The sequence below is a fragment of the Arachis duranensis genome, chromosome 6 (assembly GCF_000817695.3).
Source record: "Arachis duranensis cultivar V14167 chromosome 6, aradu.V14167.gnm2.J7QH, whole genome shotgun sequence".
In the NCBI taxonomy this organism is placed as follows: Eukaryota; Viridiplantae; Streptophyta; class Magnoliopsida; order Fabales; family Fabaceae; genus Arachis; species Arachis duranensis.
In genome coordinates, this window is record NC_029777.3 from 99,571,522 (window position 1) to 99,585,882 (window position 14,361).

The window sequence follows — 14,361 nt, forward strand, 5'->3', positions numbered from 1 at the left end:
AAAGTTGTATTATTTGATTAAATAATTCAAAAAATATAGTTTTTTTATACATAAAAATGAAAATTAAAATAATGATGATAACAAATATTTTTTAAAATGGTGGTGGAAGGTCAATAGTTTTGGGAAATATTGTGTAAAAATAACAATGGAAGGCTAGTGCCTCTAACAGATGGAATATTGCGTAGAAATAGTGGTGATGACCAGTATTTTCACACAAAAAATAGAAAACATTCTCACAGAGCCAAGAATGAAAATAAATCTTTTTATTTTGAAGTCAATTTTTTTTAGAAAAGTGATAGAATGACTCGAGAATGAGAAGTCATATATTTCTACTTCTTCATAAAGTTGTGAATTAACCTTTTTGAAAAGTTAAAAAAAAATTTTAAATGGTGCCAAACACGCGTATTATGACTTTTTATAATTCAAAAGTAAAAAAAAATAGCTTCTGTTTTCCAAACGAACTTTTTGAACTTGCACTTTGGGACTCGTACTAGTCATTAAGACGCTTTCCGTTCATCAAAATCCTGAAAATGAATCGTTTTATATTTATTAAAAAAAATAAAAACACCCTCCCCTTCTTCTTTCCCAACCCGAGGCTCTTCCATTTTTCCTTCTCCTTCTCCTTTCCCAACTTAAGGTTCTTTCCCTTTTCCTCCTCCTTTCTCTTTTTCTTCTCCTTTTCCTTCATGAAAAGTTGGAGAACTCATGAAGAAATGAAAGAACCAGAAAGCTGTCAAGCCGACCTCTTCGCACTTAAACGACCATAACTTGAGCTACAGAGGTCCAAATGATACGGTTACAGTTGGGTTAGAAAGCTAACATCCGGGGCTTCGAAACGATATAAGATTTGCCATAGTTGCTATAAGTCTGGTGGCGCGCACGCGCATAGTACGCGCACGCGCCGTTGCTGCCACCTAGTCCACTTGAAGCAAAACGTGGCCAGCGATTTTAGAAGCCTTGTGGGCCCAATCCAACTCATTTTCTGATGCTATTTAACCCAAGGAATGAAGAGGGAAACACAAGTTAGTTACCATTAGTCATAGTTTAGTTTTAGAAGTAGTTAGAACTAGTTTCTAGAGAGAGAAGCTCTCACTTCTCTCTAGAATTAGGATTAGGATTAGGTTTAGTTCTTAGATCTAGATTTAGATTCATCTTCTTCTACTTCTATCTTCTCAATTCCTTGTGGTCACATTCATTCTTCTCCTATTCTTTTGGTGTAATCTCTTTTATGTTGTTCCGTTCCTCTTGGCCTAGGTAGAGTAATTAGTGACTCTTGAGCTATCTAATCCTTTTGTTGATTGATAATTAGAAGTTGCTAATTGATTTGAATACCTCTAAAGCTAGTCTTTCCTTTAGGAGTTGATTAGGACTTGAGGAATCAAATTGATTCATCCACTTGACTTTCCTCCATGGTTAGAGGTTGACTAAGTGGGAGCAATGGACAATTTGCCATCACAATTGAGGAGGATAACTAGGATAGGACTTCTAGTTCTCATATCTTGCCAAGAGCTTTGCTAGTTATTCGTTTATTTTCTTTGCCATTTATATTTCTTGTCTAAAATCTTAAAAAACCCCAAATATAACTCACAACCAATAACAAGACACTTTATTGTAAATCCTAGGGAGAACGACCCGAGGTTTAAATACTTCGGTTATTAACTTTAGGGGTTTGTACTTGTGACAAACAAATTTTTGTATGAAAGGATTATTGCTTGGTTTAGAAACTATACTTTACAACGAGATTTCATTAGTGAAATTCTAAACCATCAAAAATCCAATCGTCAATGAGGCCGAAGGGAAAGGACGGGCCAGCGGCGCAGGGTGGTGGCAGTGGTGGCTGGTCTTGTGCGAAGGGGAGGAGAAAAACATTGAGAAGAAGAATAGGAGGAAAAGCGAAGAAGAAGGAGTCGTGGGGTGGCCTCTGGGGTTGCTAGCGGCTGGTAGCTTGGAAAGGAACAACAGAAGAAAACGTCGCAGCGGTTTGGGTTCGACGACGACGCCAGAGTGGTGGCAGCCGACAGCGAGCTTGTGGAGAAAAAGGGGCTGGCTTCGGTGGTCTTATGGGTTGTGCCGGTGGTCCGCAACAAAGAAGCCAAGGAACAAAGAATAAGGGGGAAAGAAGAAAAATAGGAAGGGAAATAGAAGGACCGGAAGGGGAGGCTCTGGTTTTTTTTTAATACAAAACGACATCGTTTTAGTATTTCGATGAATGGAAAGTGTCTTAAGGACTAGTGTGAGTCCCGGAGAGCAAGTTCAAAGAAGAAATTGGATAACTATTAATTTCAGGGATCACTTTGAGGCTCGAATGTAACTTCAGGAACCACTTTGAGGCTTAACTCCAATTTCAGTATTTGAAATAAAAATAATTAAATTAATTTGGATAATATTATAGACAATAACAGTAATAAGAATCCAGCTATCCAAAGTCATACATTACTAACATCATGCAAGAAATATGGGTAGTGTAAGTCAAATATCCCCGAATCAGAGAAACAGAGAATAAATGATATAAATGTCAATCCAAAGTAATAAGTGCTCAACGAATACTCAAAGAACGTATAAAATGGAAACTTTTGAAATAGCTAACACATCATTATCATCTCTGCAACATACGTTATTGACTTAAGTTTCAGAGTGGTATTGTATGTTGTCCACTCGGCTTGGTCTGTGAACAATCAACGTCAGGATCTCGGATTCTCTTCAGTACGTATCCTAAAACAAGTACGAACATTGGTGCTATCTGTAGGGATCCCTAAAATTGTTTCGTAACATGGTTGAACACAAGATGATCCAATTAACCAATAATCCAAATATTTCGCTCAAAGAAACGCTTCATGGGAATGGTCATGAAACCGATCCTAATTCCGTCGAGGATCACCAAGTGCCCCTAGGTTTCGAGCATAACTCTGGGGAACATCGAATCGTCGGCTTGGGACCACAATATTATGACCATGCGATGCAAGAGATGTGCCAGAAAATGCAAGAGATGCGGAAAATACAAAATAAGATGGAGTTAGAGCATAAGTTGGAGGAGCGTTCGTAGTCCCGAAGAACTCGATCTCACAGCCGTACGACCCGAGATCAGCCACGTAGTCGAGAAAGAGTGAGCCTGGAAAGGTTCCAAGGTCACTAGTGTGAGGATGATTACCTTCAAGCTCGGAAAAAATCTCCTTACTATGAAGAAGTGCATGGCGGTCATGACAGGAGAGGGAGGTATAACTCCCAATCTGCCCAATCAAAAAGATACGGACTACTAAACAGGAGTCCGAGCCCTATGTTGGGAATAAATAGTATGACCATAATCTAATCAATCATGTGTCAAATAAATTGTTATTGTTATTATATTAAAATGTTAATTTAATAAGTGGCATTATGCACCTTTAACTCATAACCCAATATTTCTATTCTCAATCCTAGTTCATTAGCCCTTTCAAATGCAATGAATGAATGTGTTGCTCCCAAATCAAATAAAGTATTTAAAATTCTACCAGCTACTTCACAGTTATCTCTGATCAAGGTCTCGGATCTCTTGGCACCTACTGCAGAAGTGGTGTACACTCTCTCTGGCTGCTGCACTCTACCAGTCTCATACTTCTTCTTCTCTGGGCAATTCCAGGCCAAGTGCCCGGGTAATCCGCAGAAGAAACACACTCCCAGTCCTACTCTGCACGGGACCCCTGGGTGATGCTTCCTGCACTTCTGACAGCTTAGATCACTCTGTGACTGCTTTTCAAACATTCTGCCCTGATTAGCATTGTGATTCGGCCTCTTGAAACTGCCTTGACCTTGATTCTGCTGTGGAACAAAACCTCCACGCTTAAAGTTCCTTCCTCTTGGTGCAAAGTTCCTTCCCTGAGCCCTCTAGAATGGCATCCTCAGACTTTTTGCCGCCTTCCTTACACGCTCCTCAGTCACCCTACTCTTATTCACGAGTTCCGAAAACACTATAATCTCCATCGGTGTAACGGAGCTCAGAATATCACTCTGAAGGCCTCCCTCGTACTTAATGCATTTCCATTCAGCGAAATCCTCAGGCGCACCTTGGCAAATGTGAGAAAATCGATACAGTTCTTTGAATCTGTTAGTATACTCAGCATTAGTCATTTGGCCTTATTTTAATTGAAGCAATTCAAGTTCTTTGGCATTTCTGACTGAGTTTGGAAAATACTTTCTATAAAATTTTGTGCGAAACACTTCCCAAGAGATTACAACACCGTTTGGTTGCAGGATACGTCGTGTTTCCTGCCACCAGTACTGGGCCTTGCCTTACAGCTGATACGTCCCGAATTTGACCCATTGCTCCTTGGGAACCTACTGAGCCTGCAGTATCCGCTCCATCGCCTGAATCCAGTTATCCACCTCAGTGGGGTTTGAGGTTCTCCTGAAGGTCAGAAGGTGAACCTTCAGGAAAGAGGCAAGCGTTATTGGACCCTCATTGCCATTATTTCCATTGTTCTCATGGTTCATTTGGTTACCCAGCGCTTCGGCTGTCGCCTGCATAGCCGCAGCCATGTTTCCCAAGGCAACTCTACAGGGTTGTTCCCTGTCAATTCAGGATTAGCATTTTCTATAATACCTCTGTCTTGCTCGCAACCGCTCTGCGAGTCAACATCTGGTTCCTATACACACCAAACAAGTGATATCAAGTTGATCAGTCTCAATATCGCAAGTCCAGTGCTTCAAGTCCCAAATGCATGCTCATGAACGTTTATGCCACATATATCAATCAGATATCCTAATAGCACATAGACACATACACAGAGAATACACAGAAGCATAGTCAGTCCGTCCCTCAGGCTCTACAGGAACGAACTGCTCAGATACCATAATGTAACACCCTACCACATAGAGCTTTACGCTTAAGCCGTAAAATAGAGGTGGTGTGGTATTACGACCTCTAAAATAAAAAGTATATATATAATAATATTGAAAATGATACAGTATACGAGGAGCCTTGAAAAATGGACAAAGCGGAATCGCAAAATAAAATGCAAAATGCTTGGGAAACAAGATTACTTGCGTGCAAAGAAAACTAAGATTCATAAGCATAAATAAACAGAAAGTAGGAATAGATGGTCAAGAATACAAAATAACAAGCTCCTAACTCAGTCTGCGAAGCTAAGGCTGACCGGATAATATTTACATATAAAATATACAACCTTTAACCCATAACGTATGTTTAAAAACCCTAGTTCTCCCCAAAATATCCATTTCGCTGCAGAACTCTAAACGCCTACCGGGGTACCTCTCGACCTACATTTGAAAAACAACAACATAGTATGGGATGAGAACCTGGAGGTTCTCAGTATGGTAAAGGTGCCACGCGCCTAAGATATAAGGTCCTGGGAATGCCAGAGGCAATCCTAGAATGCCGACACTCAGATTTTAAAGCTTAAAGGACTAAAACAGAAACCTATAAACGAGTGGTCTTCTAAGGATATTTAAGCCTAGCTTAAAACTTAACCTTAACACTAAGTCTTTCCACCTTTCCTCCATTCCTCCATCTCCGGTAAATTGGCATAAACATACAAGTAGACAAAGACAAAACACGGGTAGAATACAAGTAATACAGATAGCAAGTATAACAATTAGCATATTATAATCAGTTAGGCATTCCCAATTAGTGCACAACAAGCAAAGCAAATAATATGCATATGATGTATGTCTGTTCTATAGCTGATGAGTCTCATCTGTCAGTTATCAAGCCAACCTGACAAGTCCGGCTTCTAAACCCTGAACTGTCCCCGGTCGCGCATCCCCATGAGTCTATGCATAGCTTTTTCTCTTATCATTCATAATTCATATATATATATATATATATATTTAACTTTATTCAATGGGGGGGTCAACCTTTCCAGGAATTTATAAATGTCCGGTCACCTCTTACGATGTAGGATCAACAGAGTATCGAGTCTCAACATGGAACACGTGGTGACCAGTCACGGTACTTTACCCAGTAAAACTCGTATCTCAGATAATTGAGTGCATAAGCCAATAAATATTCACAATCATTTGCAAACATTGCATATTCATATCATCAAAGTCATAGCACCAAATGCACTCTAAGTATTCACATTTCTTTATATAATTCATCAATTTTCCAACTTTACTTCACCCCAAGTTACCACCATTTCCTAGCTTCATCTTATTACTAGGCTTCCTACTATAATCTAGGGCTAAAAAAAGTAAAAACAGAGGTTTAGAGGCTCAAATTATGTTTTAAAACATAAAAACTCATTCGCAGAAAACAGGGGCATCGCGTATGCAAGCACCTTGCTTGCGTATGCAAGGACTGATTTTTCCTTGCTTGCATACGCATCCCCTTGCTCGCGTACGTGAGATATCCAATCCGAATGGGTATGTCGCGTCGCGTGCAAATGGTTGCGTCCCCTTAAAATCCTTTGCTCGCGTACGCATGCACCACCCCGCGTATGCGAAACGTCCAACCCCAATGGAATGGCTGCGTCGCGTGTTGTGGTCCGTGGTCGCATACGCGAGTTATGCAGAATCAAAAAAATGTTTAAGTTGCAGAATTTCACCTTTTAGGACCAAACATCCGACGCACATAATTTTTTTGTTTGAAAACATTTTCCATCCGTTCTTCAAACGGCGTAAACTTAACGGACCCAATTTTTATATGAAATAAGTTTGAAATAATTTGGGAGTCTAGAAGCCAAATTATAGCTCGTCAAAGTTCGGCCAAAAATCCGTTTTACACAAGACTTTCAAACCTCAATTTTTACCAAAACATGATTTTCACCCAAAAATTCCAAAGTTCTACACAATATTAAAATAATCTAAATTACCTTCTCCACATCCTCATTCTTTCCATAGCATACAACAAATCATTTCAACCACTCCAATCTAACAATCCATATCCAAAATAGCATTAACCATCAATGAAACAATAATAATGATTCATATGCATAACTCTTCACTACAACATCTTCAACCACAAGCATTAACCATCAACCCATTCTCATACTCATTCAACATCCTTCACAAATTTTACTAAGCATTAAGCACAATCAAGCATTCCAACCTATCTTATGGTCATCTAACCTAACTTTTCACAGAACATTATATATTAAATACGAGAAACCTAAACCATACCATGGCCTATTTCCACATATTTTCCAAGGCAACCCACTTAGGCGAAAAGCAAGCCCACAAGCCTTCAACACCACAATTTAGCTTCCCAAGCTTCCAACCAAGCCTCTAATGTTTTCAATTTTGCTTCTTATCACATATATACATATACCTAGGACAACTTTTGCATATACATACCCAAATTTAATCTCCAACACACAAAGTCAAATAATTGAATAGAGTTAATGATCTTTACTATACCCACGGACCAAATGAACCAGGCCCAACAAGTCTCGCAAGCTAAATCGAACCTAAAGAATCCAAATCAACAAAATCTCAACATATATACTCACAATTTTTGAAATTCAAGGGGATAGAGAAACTGGAGTGAGAGTGTGGCATATCTATAAAATTGTTCTGATAATTTCTTAGAGTTCGATGCGGTGGTCGCGTGGCCGCAAACGGTGCGACGATCAGAACTCGGAGCGGAAAGTTATGGAGGTTTGTTTGAATGTTAGGATTGGAACCCTTCTTTTCTCTCCCACTTGGGTTATTTTAGCGTTCTTGTCTGAATGGGAAAGAAGAGGGACATTTTCTTTAAATTTTTTGGGCTTGAAAGGATCGGGCCCAATTCAACCGGTTCAGTCCATTCGACTCAATCTTGGGCCAATTTTTTTAAAATTAGTGTCAAAATTTTTATTTTAATTAGCTCTGTCTTATTTTACTATAAAATTTATATTTCTAATTTTCTTTATTAAAATTTGAATTATTAATTAATTATTCGCTAATTTTACGGGGTTTACACATATCGGGAGATATCGAATTCGATAATAATATTGTTAACTGAACTCTATTTTTAAATTAAAAATATCAATTAATCAAATTAATATATATATATGTTTTGTCGATTTTTAGCAAATCGATAGTGGTTTGATATCTAATGGTCTGGGAGCGAAACCTACTCCTCTGTGCGAGTACCAACTTTTAAAAGTACATCAAAACGTCTCCGATTAGACAAATTATTGAAAATAAAAAACAAGAGAAATTTATGAACTAATAAATAAGATTCAAAAATTAAAGTTTTCAAAGAAAAAAAACTAAGTATATGGCAAATGAAAAAGTTTGTATCAGAATTAGAAAGAAACAATAAAAATGCCTTTAAAGAGATCAAAAGACTATTAAAATCATGTTAAAATGCAAAAGGATAAATTCAAACAAAGGAAATGAAGAACATTTAACAGATAAGATTAATTAGAATGTTAAGTGTACACATAAAATAAATTGAAAGAAATAGGAAGGTGAAAGAAATCCTACAGAAAATATAACTCGAGTGCAAACTCAGGAATTTTCTGAGATGTGAAAGTGCAAGAGTATTATTTTTTGAGTAAAAGTTTCAACCCCCATTCACTAAAATTTCCTAGTATTTATAGGTTAATCTTACATAACTTCCCATTAATTTACAATTAATTACAATTAAATTCGGCATTTCAAATTTGAAATGCAGTCTCTCTTTGTAACCGTTCCCGCCGCGTTATTGTAGGCAGCGTTTGGTTTGAGAGACATAGACACTGAGACATAGACACAGTGGTACACAGTGATACATGTTTGCTGTTTGGTTTGGTGAGACACAGATTTTCGAAGGACACGAGAGGATACGGATGGATACGGAGACATTAAATTTGTGTACCTCCAATTTGGTGAGACATTAAGACACAACTTGTGAGACACTAATTTTTTACTCTTTTACCCTTATTGAAATTTTAAAATTTGTCCTCTTATCTCCCTAAACCTTTCTTTTTTTTCTCTTCCTCTTTTAGATTTTATAACTAAATTTATCTTTCTATTTTTCTTCAAAAAAAAATTATACATTTAATTTTTTATTTATTTAAATTTTGATAACTTTAGTTTTTATTTTTTTCAAAAAAATATATATTTAATATTTGAATGATAATTTAAGATGATATTAGAAGAAATAAAAAATATTAAAAGAAATAAAAATTCAATGGTGATGACATGTAGTGTTTGGGATAATGGATGTACAGTAATAATAGTAAAACTTGTGGTAGAATGAAGGATAATTCAGTCTTTTTAAAATATGTGTCTTGTTCTTTATTTTTACCAAACACAATACATAGACACAAATATTTTCTGTCCATGTCTTTAATGTCTATGTCTTTGTGTCTATGTCTCATCATATACATCAACCAAACGGAGCCTATATTCTCCGTAATCTCCTCGTGCAATAAAAACTATTAACTTCCCATTTCTACAACTAATCGATCAGCTCTTTCGAAAGCTTTGCTCAATTCTTCAAATCGAATCTTCTATTCGATTTGGCTCACTCGATCAACAACACAATCGAAATACACATCAGCACCGATTACCTCCAACTTCAGGTTTACAAGCATATCATTTCGAGAAACCATACTCAACTCATTTCGATTTAACTCCCTGTTATCGAAAAATATTTTTCGATCAACAATATATAATTTTCATTACTTATAAATTACTAGAATTATAATTTTAATTAGGTAAAATATTACATCATAAAAAAATATATATGTAAGAATATGAATTTAATTGAATTTAAATAGTTATAAAATTGTCTCATTTAATAGCCAACACTTAAAACAGAATTTTAAAAGATCTTGGACTTTAACTTTATAGTGATTGTTCTCCCAAAATTTTGTAGCTCGTTCATTACATTAGTATTCCTATTGAAAGTCAACTAATCGACAAAGACTATCTATAATTATGAAGGTTTTATTCGGTGGAGAATTTTAACTAGTAGAAGGCCGAGTGAAATAGTACTAAATAAAGCGTTGTAGAGTGTAACTATCGGAATACTAGCTGGACTCTCTCACTACAAAACTTACTTAGTTTTTCTAAGATCTTATAACTTATTGCATTAGTGTTTTCATTGAGAATCAGTCAACCAAAAAAGATTACCTGTAAAGTATATATTATGAACCTTTTGAGACTAATAGCACTTGAAAAGAGCAAATGTTGTAAAAAAATTAACGAAAATTGTAAAAAATTGAAAAAAAAAAAAACAAAACTTAAGAGAAGAAAAAAAAAAAAAGAAGATTTAAAGATAAGTTGCCGCTTCTCTAGTTACAACTTACAAAACCTAAAAACAAACGTAAAACTAAACTAATGAGTGAATGTCTCTATTTTCTCTGCTTCTTAGCCCTTTTTTCCCCTTTAGCTCAAGCCCTTGAATGGACCAAAGGCACCCAAAAACACTAATTCACGTTCCAAGTTAATGTAATTTGCAATACTTGATCTGCGTATACAAAACACACTCGCATATGCGGTGGTATACTCACTGTTTTATTTGGACAAATGCATATCACTTTTGAAACTCTGTTTCTTAGTTTTCCAATAGCACTAGAACCGTCTAGTTTGGATCTATATAGTTCATATTATGATCCAATTAGTGTATAAAATTCAAGATTTGACAGCATTAGAAATACTCATTACACTAATTTTTTATTGTGAGTTTTCACCTACAATTATTGAGAATTAAAAAATGTGAGCAACATAAAAATTGTAGAGATCAAGTTCTCATTTCTAATGATTCCATGTTTGCTTCAATTCAATTACTATAACTCTTTATGATAGATCACTCTTATTTTAAGTAATACCTTACGTTTCAATATTTTTTATGGGTATATTAAATCGATTATACTCAAATTAAAAGTAAAATCTGTATAATTTATGAATTATCGCAATTACATGAGAGAATACAAAACTAATTTAAATTATACGAAAAGTAAAATAACTTTATTTAAATTAAATAAATGTATATTAAAAAGATGTAAAATAGAGATTAATTTTAGAAATGGCCATTCATGTAAATAATTATTTATTAAAAAGATGTTCTAGGACATGGAAAGGACTATGGTTTTAAATTAGTAAAGACCAATTTATATTTTATATGCCCAAAATAATCTAAACTAAATTATAGTAGTACTAAAACTCCCCAAGATGGCATAGTACATCAATGAAACTATTTCCCCTGAATATATACATTATCAGAAGTTATGTTATGCCCAAACAAAGTGTCACATTTTAATGGTGGAGAAAGAGAGATCCTCTTATGGAAAGGCCTAAAAAAGTTACCATTTACTTAAAGACAGTCATTATTTATTATGCTCTTCTAATTACAAACTTAAACTCTCTTCCCCTCAATGAAAACAACTTTTCTCCCACACATTATTAATTTATTATATCCTCAAATAAAAAGGATAATGCAAACTATTGGAACTCCCAACTTCAAGGCCTTACATCCAATCAATTTAGCTTTATTTTAGATAAAAGAGAAATATTAGACTTCTTTTACTATTGAACTTCCATTTCCAGCAAGCAAACATGTCTTCTTTTTTTCTTTCTTCTTTCTTCCAGGCAAATATCAAAAGGATACACATACAATAATTGGAAACAAAATTTTGTTTTTTTAAATCAAATTATTATAAGCCTTTTGATTCACCACTAACCAAATGCTTCAAACTTTCTTTTTTCTATCTAAGCAATATAGGCAGTCTTTCCAAATTTTTAAATTCTTTGGTTTGAGAAACCATAAACCCAAAAGAGTGGCCTTATAACAACCTTAATTAACAGCCAAGAAACAAGAAGATTTCCATATATAACACTGAGAAAGTTCTCTTTCATTCCTTTGATCCTTTCACCATCCTCACCGTGAACATCATTCCATAATGCCCAAGTATAGTGATACTTAATTTTCTGAAATAACAATGCACTATTTCTGAAACAAACGTGGTAATAAATTCTTAAGGAAAGTGCTCTATCTTCACAATTTGTGAGTAATTCAATTTCATATTCTCTATCATTGTAATAAAAATCGTTGAAGAAAGTTGAGATGGATAGCACCCCGTCCACACCTGGGAAGTTCAAGATGGAGAAAGGTTCATATTTTCATAGGCCTCGGTGGCACACTTCCTTAGCCAAGCTCACATTTTGGTCCTTTGTGTTCTTGGGTCTAATGTTCATCTTCTTCTTTACAACCCCATCAATACCATCACCATCATCGCTTCCTACAGACCATTCACGCAGGTCCCTAAGGACCTATAACAATTTCGGTGCCGCATGGGAGAAGAGGGTTCGTTCTTCTGCAAGAATTAGGTCCCCGAATGGGGTGTCTGTGCTTGTAACTGGTGCTGCAGGTTTTGTTGGAACCCATGTCTCTGCTGCACTCAAACGTAGGGGTGATGGAGTTCTTGGCCTTGACAACTTCAATGATTATTATGATCCCTCGCTAAAACGTGCACGCCAAGCTCTCTTAGAGCGTACTGGGGTCTTCATTGTTGAAGGAGACATTAATGATGTTGACCTTCTCAAGAAACTCTTTGAGATTGTGGCTTTCACCCATGTAATGCATTTAGCTGCTCAAGCTGGTGTCAGGTATTGTTTGTTTTATACCCTAATTAGAGACTTATGTGTTCCTATGAAAAAAGGTATTGTTTTTTGACAACTCTTGAAGCTTTTAGAGAACTAATATGCATCAATATTTGACATAGGTATGCGATGGAAAACCCCGGTTCATATGTTCATAGCAACATTGCAGGTTTTGTGAATTTGCTTGAGGTTTGTAAATCTATGAATCCACAACCTGCTATAGTATGGGCATCTTCAAGCTCAGTATACGGATTGAATACCAAAGTTCCATTTTCCGAAAGGGATAGAACTGACCAACCTGCAAGCTTGTATGCTGCAACTAAGAAAGCAGGTGAAGAAATCGCTCACACATATAATCACATCTATGGACTTTCCTTAACAGGCTTGAGGTTCTTCACTGTTTATGGCCCTTGGGGAAGACCTGATATGGCCTACTTCTTTTTCACAAGGGATATCTTGAAGGGCAAGTCAATTCCGATCTTCGAAGCGGCAAATCATGGAACGGTTGCTAGAGATTTCACTTATATTGATGACATTGTGAGGGGTTGTTTGGGAGCATTGGATACTGCAGAGAAGAGTACTGGTAGTGGAGGGAAGAAAACCGGACCGGCTCAGTTGAGGGTGTTCAATTTAGGGAATACTTCGCCGGTGCCGGTTTCGGAACTTGTGAGCATTTTGGAGAGGCTCTTGAAAGTTAAGGCAGAGAGAAACATAATGAAGTTGCCAAGAAATGGTGATGTTCAGTTTACTCATGCAAACATTAGTTATGCTCAGTCAGAGTTTGGTTATAAACCAAAAACGGATTTGCAGAATGGTTTAAAGAAATTTGTTCAATGGTACATCAATTACTATTCTGATGGCAAGAAGGCTGATCAGTGAATGATTTTGTGGTAGGATCGTAGGAGGGTAAATTTGGGAGAACAATAAACAGTCAACATGCATCTTGAGATATAATTGTTTGATTTTCTATGTGAATTTTTTGACTGATTTTTATTGTAGCCTACTATAATTCTTGTGGTTGTACTTTGGCATTTCTGTTCTGTTGCTTGTTCAATGTGCTCTTCATATGTGACAAAGATGGCTTATGAGGAGGTTCATTGTTTCCTGCATTGAGGAAGTCTTGTTCATGCTTGGAGACTAACTATTGCCTTGGCACCTAGTATCAAATAGGAAGAATCACATTCTTCTCTTTAGTCTTTTCCCTAAATGTAATTATTCTTGCAACATTAGAAAATGTAGCATTCATTGAAAGTGTATATGCTTTTTGTTTGTTGTCACTAGAACAGTATATGCTGATTTCAGGCCATGTAATATTTTGACAAATTTAAATTTTAGTTTACATAAGTTTACAACTTCAGTTTGATTGATATTGAAAATTTTAATATATATATGATGCATATTAGTGGTTTAGAGAATGAGAGTTGAATCTAGGCCTCTTTTAATTTTTCTTGAGTAATCTTAGAATTGAATGGAATTTTTGAATTATGTAGAGTTACTTCGGAAGAAAAGTAGGAGATATTTTTATTTTGTCTCTTGTAAAAAGAAGCATTCAGAACAAAATTGTGTGCAAGTTATATAGCTGTGAAATCTAGCTGGACAGAATAATTAGGAGATTATTTTGTTTTAGAGTAAACAACCAATCCGGTCCCTGTCCAATTTTCATAAGGACAAAGCGATCCCTGTCCCAAAAAAAAGGTACGTCCCGGCCCCTGTCTTTGCATTCCGTGAGACATAGCGGTCCTTATGTGCCTTCCGGCGTTGAAAACAACCGGAATAAGCATACGTGTCACTTAACGGTGATGAGTTGGCTGCCAAGTGTCCTTGAAGTGCCAAGCTGTCAATTAAAAAATGGAC

The 14,361-nt window shown here is 36.1% G+C and overlaps 1 protein-coding gene across 1 annotated transcript; it reads left to right on the forward strand.

Annotated features, from left to right (window-relative positions):
* Positions 1 to 7,527: 7,527 nt before the first annotated feature.
* Positions 7,528 to 13,543, forward strand: LOC107494955 (UDP-glucuronate 4-epimerase 3-like). The gene is made up of 3 exons (XM_021125224.2): positions 7,528 to 7,590; positions 11,963 to 12,513; positions 12,630 to 13,543. Exons 1-3 carry the CDS (start codon positions 7,528 to 7,530, stop codon positions 13,384 to 13,386), a joined length of 1,371 nt encoding a protein of 456 aa, XP_020980883.2. The 3' UTR covers positions 13,387 to 13,543.
* The last annotated feature ends 818 nt before the right edge of the window (positions 13,544 to 14,361 follow it).

What these genes read in the sequence shown, in the direction of transcription:
- LOC107494955 (XM_021125224.2), top strand. Translation starts at nt 7,528, where the DNA reads ATGCGGTGGTCGCGTGGCCGCAAACGGTGCGACGATCAGAACTCGGAG. An exon ending in CGGAGCGGAAAGTTATGGAG is followed by an intron (nt 7,591 to 11,962) that starts GTTTGTTTGAAT and finishes AAATCGTTGAAG; the next exon opens with AAAGTTGAGATGGATAGCAC. An exon ending in GCTGCTCAAGCTGGTGTCAG is followed by an intron (nt 12,514 to 12,629) that starts GTATTGTTTGTT and finishes TATTTGACATAG; the next exon opens with GTATGCGATGGAAAACCCCG.